General features: G+C 39.9%; 1 protein-coding gene across 1 annotated transcript; it reads left to right on the top strand.

Moving 5' to 3' along the window:
* Positions 1–13: 13 nt before the first annotated feature.
* Positions 14–7,118, top strand: LOC6050315 (multifunctional methyltransferase subunit TRM112-like protein). The gene is made up of 4 exons (XM_038259714.1): positions 14–190; positions 254–355; positions 5,956–6,168; positions 6,986–7,118. Exons 1-3 carry the CDS (start codon positions 113–115, stop codon positions 6,142–6,144), a joined length of 369 nt encoding a protein of 122 aa, XP_038115642.1. The 5' UTR covers positions 14–112; the 3' UTR covers positions 6,145–6,168; positions 6,986–7,118.
* The last annotated feature ends 244 nt before the right edge of the window (positions 7,119–7,362 follow it).

Raw genomic sequence — 7,362 nt, 5'->3', positions numbered from 1 at the left:
TTGTTTACCTCGCTCGCGGCGCGGAGCAAAACATGCGGTTGTCAAACCAAAATCAATAAACTTCACGACTTCACGTTGTTTTGCGGAGAATTTCCAGCAAAAAATACGCAAAATGAAGATTCTAACGTACAATTTTCTCACGTCCAAGTGCATTCGCGGCGTAAAGGTTGGCTACCCGCTGAAATTGAATGTAAGTTTTGCTTGTATTCTTAAAGGAAAGAATTTAAACATCTTTGCAATTATTTTTGGATAGATTGTGGAGAAAAAGGTAGTTTCGTCGGATTTCAACTCGGAATTCATCACCCGGATGATCCCCCGATTGGACTGGGGTGCCATCAAGCAGGCGGCCAACAATGTGAGTATTTTTTAACTTTTTTGTGAGAAATTTGGAACGTAAATTTCAAGGTTGTTTACATTTGACCATTGCTAGGATAGGGTGACCAAAATGTTTTTTTTTTTAGAAATTTTGAGTAAATTTTCAAAACAACTTATGAGTCATGGGTTTTCTATGCAGATAGGACCTTCTGATAATTTAATCCAGAAATATTTAACACAGTTTTGATTGCTTTCTAGTAATGTTTTAAATAGTAATACATAAACAGAAAAGACAAACATTTGAAAAAACAAAGAAATATTTTAAAGAATTTAAAAATATTATGACTTTAAGAATTTTAAGATTTTTTTTTCGTGTTTGAGAATTTTGCTACTACTACTTCTTGAATTTTGCTAATTTTACGAATTTTACAAATTTTACAAAATTATCAAAATGAACGATTTTATTTTTTATCGAATTTTACAAGTTTATTGAATTTAAGAATTTAACAATTCTTACAAATTTAACGGATTCTAAGATTTTTTCGAAATTTACGACTTTAGCTTATTTGACGATTTTTTTTTTGAAAATTAACGAATTTGACAAATTTTACGAATTTAACAATTTAAACAAATTTATCAAATTTAACGAATTCAGGAAACATTTTGTTTATTTTACGAATTTTACAAATTTTAAGGTTTTTTTTTTATTTTGAGAATGTTACGCATTTTATGGAATTTCGTCAAATTTTAGGAATTTTAAGGTTTTTTTTAAATTTTGAGAATGTTAAGCATTTTATGGAATTTTGTCAAATTTTAGGAATTCAATAAATTAAACGAAATTTATGAATTTGACCAATTTTACGAATTAACAAATTCAACGATTTTATTTTACAAATTTAACAATTTTAACGAATTTAAAAATTTTAAACTTTATTTACAAATTTAACGATTTTTTGAATTTAACGAATCTTACTAATTTAACGAATTTTACGGAATGGAAAAATTTTTGAATTAAGCTAATTTCACGGATTTCACTTTTTTTTTAGTTCTACGAATACCAAAATTTGAATGAAATTTGCAAACTTTATTGTAATTTTACGAATCTTACCAATTTTACGAATTTTAAATATTTTACAAATTTTACAAGTTTGACAAATTCTTCAAATACTTATAAATTTTACAAATTTTTCAAATTTAACAAATTTAACAAATTTAGCAAATTTAACAAATTTAACAAATTTAACAAATTTAACAAATTTAACAAATTTAACAAATTTAACAAATTTAACAAATTTAACAAATTTAACAAATTTAACAAATTCAACAAATTTAACAAATTTAACAAATTTCACAAATTTCACAAATTTCACAAAAAAAACATATTTAACAAATTTAACAAATTTATCAAATTTATCAAATTTATCAAATTTATCAAATTTATCAAATTTATCAAATTTATCAAATTTATCAAATTTATCAAATTTATCAAATTTATCAAATTTATCAAATTTAACAAATTAAACAAATTTTACAAATTTTACAAATTTTACAAATTTTACAAATTTTACAAATTTTACAAATTTTACAAATTTTACAAATTTTACAAATTTTACAAATTTTACAAATTTTACAAATTTTACAAATTTTACAAATTTTACAAATTTTACAAATTTTACAAATTTTACAAATTTTACAAATTTTACCAATTTTACAAATTTAACAAATTCAACAAATTTTACAAATTTTACAAATTTTACAAATTTTACAAATTTTACAAATTTTACAAATTTTACAAATTTTACAAATTTTACAAATTTTACAAATTTAACAAATTTAACAAATTTAACAAATTTAAATTTGGTTTAAATTTGGTTAGCGAATGACTGGACATGGCGTACCATAGGTACTTCGAGTACCGCAGGAATAAAATAGACCCACCAAGCGGTCCATTAGCCTCTTGTCCAGTAACTCCGATACCCTGGCCTCCCCGCGGCGCTAGCCGGGATACTAGTAACCATTGGAGAGATCGGGTAACCAACCCCGGTGGGAACTATGGTAGTATGCTGACAGGGAAGGGGGGCTCCATCCTCTTCGGAGGGTGTAGCTATGCCGTTAGGCCTCGTGAGAAAGGCCCCCGTTACGGTGTCGAGAGAAAACCGGAGCTGGGTCTCGGTAGCTTCAAGGTGGCAGCCCCACCCCGAGACTAGGTATCGCAGCCCCAATCCGGCTGCATACCGAAAACCACATCATTACGAACAATCAAGAAGGAATAAGGATCCGGAACAAACGGCATAGACCTAGGCACGAAAAGGACACCGATTGGAAACTCGGAACATGGAACTGCAGATCGCTACGTTTCGATGGGTATGAGTACGCTCTGTTGAACGAGCTCAAACCCCGCAACTTCGATGTTGTAGCACTGCAGGAGATGTGCTGGAAGGAGCGAAGATGTGGGAGGATGATGCTTTGGAGCTCACCATGTACCAGAGCGGCGGAGCCGAAAACAAGCTGGGAACCGGCTTCATAGTGTTGGGCAAGATGCGGAGTCGTGTGATAGATTGGGAGCCGATCGACGACCGGATGTGTAGATTGAGGATTAAAGGCCGTTTCTTCAACTATCACATCTTCAACGTACATTGCCCACACGAGGAATCATCCGATGCCGAGAAGGAAGCGTTCTACGCGAAGCTGGAGCAGAAGTTCGACAGCTGCCCGCAGAGGGACGTCAAGATCGTCATCGGAGATATGAACGCCCGCATAGGAAGGGAGGAGATGTACAAGCCGGTGATCGGGCCGAACAGCCTGCACACCGTCACGAACGACAACGGCCAGCGGTGCATCAACTTCGCAGCCTCCCGCGGTATGGTGGTACGGAGCACATTCTTCCCCCGGAAAGACATCCACAAAGTCACCTGGACATCGCCTAATCAACGAACAAAAACACAAATCGACCACGTCCTCATCGACGGCCGATTCTTCTCGGACATACGGAACATCCGCACGTACCGCGGTGCGGATATCCACTCGGACCACTACCTGGTGGGTGCAAGCATGCACTCAAAACTGTCGACGACGTACCACCGACGACGGAGCCGGCTCCCACCGCCGTTCAACACCGAGCGGCTGCAGGACACGGCTGCGGCTCAGCACTACGTGCAGCAGCTGGAAGCGAGCCTGCCAACGGAGGAGGAACTCGGCGCTGCCTCGCTCAACGATGGATGGAGCAGAATATGCTCGGCCATCGGCAGTGCCGCTGAAGCCGCGCTAGGTAGTACGGTCCGAGTTGGAAAGCAGCGCTGGTTCGACGAGGAGTGCCAGCGGCTACTTGACGAGAAGAAAGCAGCTTATGCGGTGAAGCTGAGAGCTGCAACTGATGAGAACGTGGCCAGATACAAACAAGCGCTGAAACAGCAAAGAACGGTTTTCAAGCTCAAGAAGCGCCAGCTGGAAGATCGCGATCGCGCCGAAATGGAGCAGCTGTTCCGGCAGAACGAGACGCGAAAGTTCTACGAGAAGGTTAACCGGTCCCGCAAAGGCTATGCGCCGCAAGCCAACACTTGCCGGGACGCCGAGGGAAACCTTCTTATGGACAAAGGCGAGGTGTTGAACAGGTGGCAGCAGTTCTTCAACGAGCACCTCAACGGCGATGTAGCGCATGGAGACGGCTTTGAAGCCCATTTTGGACCGCCCGCTGCTGACGAACAGTTCCCGGCACCTGATCTGGAGACGGTGAAGAAGGAGATCAGGCAGCTGAAGAACAACAGGGCCGCCGGTAAAGATCGGTTACCCGGTGAGCTCTTCAAATATGGAGGAGAGCAGTTGGCGAGGGCGATCCACTTGGTGATTTCTAAGATCTGGAGGAGGAGAAACTACCAGAAGAATGGATGGATGGTGTCGTGTGTCCCATCTACAAAAAGGGCGATAAGCTGGACTGCGGCAACTACCGCGGCATCACGCTTATCAACGCGGCCTATAAAATCCTCTCCCAGATCCTCTGCCGTCTGCTGACACCGTACGCACGGAGGTTCGTGGGCCCCTATCAAGCGGGGTTTACTGGCGCTCGGGCCACCACGGACCAAATTTTCTCGCTCCGGCAGATCCTCGAGAAATGCCGTGAGTACAACGTGCCCACACATCACATCTTCATCGATTTCAAGGCAGCGTACGATACAGTCGACCGCGAACAGCTATGGCAGATCATGCACGAGAACGGATTTCCGGACAAACTGACTCGGCTGATCAAGGCTACCTTGGATCGTGTGATGTGTCACGTGCGAGTGGCAGGGGAGCTAGCGGACCCCTTCCAATCGCACCAAGGGTTACGACAAGGTGACGGCTTATCCAATGCGCTGTTTAACATCGGACTTGAGGGAGTTGTGCGAAGAGCGGGTATAGACACGAGAGGCACGATTTGCAACAGGACAGTTCAACTTCTTGCTTATGCGGACGACATTGACATTATAGCGAGAGACCTAGAGACGGTGAAAAGGGTTTACACCGCCTTAAAGACGCAAGCAGGACGAATTGGATTGGCCATGAATACGATGAAAACAAAGTACATGAAAGGGAGGGGCTCAAAGGACGTTGACCCCCAAGACTCACCCTTTAGCTGTGGATGGCGATGTGCTGGAGGAGGTGAGCGAATTCGTGTACTTGGGATCGCTGGTAACGGCCGACAACGACACCAGCTTAGAGATCCGGACTCGTATCCACTCCGCGAATCGCGCCTACTTTGGATTACGGAAAACCTTGACATCTGATCGAGTGCAACGCGCCACGAAGCTGACCCTGTACAAGACACTGATTAGACCGGTTGCCCTCTATGGCCACGAGACCTGGACGCTGCGGCAAGAGGACGAACGAGCCCTTGGAGTTTTCGAACGGAAGGTGCTGCGAACGATCTACGGTGGAGTACGTACAGCTCAGAACGAGTGGCGAAGGCGCATGAACCACGAACTGCACGCGCTGCTGGGAGAACCGACAATCGTTACCCTGGCGAGAATCGGGAGGCTCAGGTGGGCCGGCCATGTCGCGAGGATGGACGAAGACCATCCTGTCAGGATGCTCTTTGAACGCGCGCGACCCGATGGCGGCACAGGCCGAAGAGCAGGAGCACAGCGTGCACGATGGGGAAATCAGATCGAGGCGGACCTAAGAAAGATCTGCAACCTAGGAGACTGGCGAGCTGCAGCCCAGAACCGAGCAACATGGAACAACCTTCTTGATACAGCACGGGCACCGCGTATGGTGTTCTAAGCTGATTGGTATGGTATGTATAACAAATTTAACAAATTTTACAAATTTTACAAATTTTACAAATTTTACAAATTTTACAAATTTTACAAATTTTACAAATTTTACAAATTTTACAAATTTTACAAATTTTACAAATTTTACAAATTTTACAAATTTTACAAATTTTACAAATTTTACAAATTTTACAAATTTTACAAATTTTACAAATTTTACAAATTTTACAAATTTTACAAATTTTACAAATTTTACCAATTTTTCAAATTTTACAAATTTTACAAATTTTACAAATTTTACAAATTTAACAAATTTTACAAATTTTATAAAGTTTACAAATTGTTACTAAGTTTTTCACTGAGCTTGAAAAAATCTCTTATTTTGTTGTAGATCGGTGCCGACCTGCCGGCCACCATGCCCGACGACATTGGCGCCGACTCGGAGACGCTCCAGAAGCTGCATCACATCTTGATGGAGGTGGACGTGGTCGAGGGTACGCTCGAGTGCCCGGAAACGGGCCGGGTGTTCCCGATCCAGGACGGCATCCCGAACATGCTGCTGAACGAGGACGAAGTTTGAAGGAGATTTCGGCACGGAATTAAGGTAAGGGGCATTGATGATGTGGTCACTTCTTTGGCGAACGTGGGATATATATATATATATATTTGTTTGCTCAACTTACATTGATGGTTGCATATATACTCTATTTTGTTTTGTTTTTGCGTTTTCGTGGAATACAGTAATATAAGTTTGAAGATGGAATGGCTTTTCGCTAATTTGACTAATGTGACAATTTTTGGTTGTTCTTTTGAGATGGACGCAATTTTTTTGTTTCATGTGGAATGCACTCTGAAAAAGTTTTTCGTAATCTAGAATTAAGTGTGTGTGTGTGTGTGTTTTTTTTTTGTTGTGGGACGAATTAGGTACATTCTTTTTTCACTAATATTTGTGTAACACGCTAGTAATGCTGAAGGTTCAGTATTTCATACTCGATTGGTTTGCGCTGTAACTTGGGGTGAACTTACATGCAGTTTTATTAGGCGAGCGTTTTTGTTTGTTTTTTTTTTTCGATTATTTGTTGTCCATTATCACATACACAATACCATTATATTTATCATTTGTTGAAGAAGATTGTTACGAGACATTTGCTAGAGTGATTCAAACACTAGAAATTTGTTGAAAAACTTGTCACGTTTTTTTTATTTTTGTTTGCTTAAGCTTTATTTTGCTGTGTTTAACTGTGGTGGCGAAGGCATTGGTTATCAGTTTTGCAGACTACTCGGTGAGAGCGCGTGTGCTTTTTGCTCTAGTTTGTTGCGATCTCTATTGATTCTGTCGATTATGTTTTCGTTTTTGGAATGCTTAACCTTCGATATCCGTTTCACTGATTTTGATCGAAAATTTGTGTTTTTCATTTCAGACAAATTTAACAAAGAAAAGGTGAACACTTTATTTTGCATTTTGTGAAATTTGCATTACGGGACAGTTACTGATCTAATATTTGTTGTAAGTTACATAAGTCATTAAATATAACAAAAATCAACTGAAAAAAAGCTTTTTTACTGATTGATGACAGTCCATTAAATTTGAATCAGTGAAACGAACAGAACGTCTCTAGTAGTGCTGGCTATGTATCTGTTTATATTTATATGCAATATATTCGTTTCCAAAAGAGATTCTTTTTTGTCTTTCTCAAAAACACTACGAACTTCTTTGGTTTTTTGTTTTGTAAAAAATATAAACTTTGTTTCAAAAAGATCAAACGCATATAAGTTTTGTTCCCCTCTTTTTGGCTAC

This window comes from Culex quinquefasciatus, chromosome 3, assembly GCF_015732765.1.
Source record: "Culex quinquefasciatus strain JHB chromosome 3, VPISU_Cqui_1.0_pri_paternal, whole genome shotgun sequence".
Taxonomy (NCBI): Eukaryota; Metazoa; Arthropoda; class Insecta; order Diptera; family Culicidae; genus Culex; species Culex quinquefasciatus.
Note: the sequence above shows the minus strand (reverse complement) of the source record. Positions and strands in the feature narration are given on the sequence as shown.

Bases quoted from the DNA above. Each gene is read 5' to 3' on its own strand.
- LOC6050315 (XM_038259714.1), top strand. From the start codon at position 113: ATGAAGATTCTAACGTACAATTTTCTCACGTCCAAGTGCATTCGCGGC. The intron at 191-253 runs GTAAGTTTTGCT...ATTTTTGGATAG, and splicing joins GCTACCCGCTGAAATTGAAT to ATTGTGGAGAAAAAGGTAGT. The intron at 356-5,955 runs GTGAGTATTTTT...ATTTTGTTGTAG, and splicing joins TCAAGCAGGCGGCCAACAAT to ATCGGTGCCGACCTGCCGGC.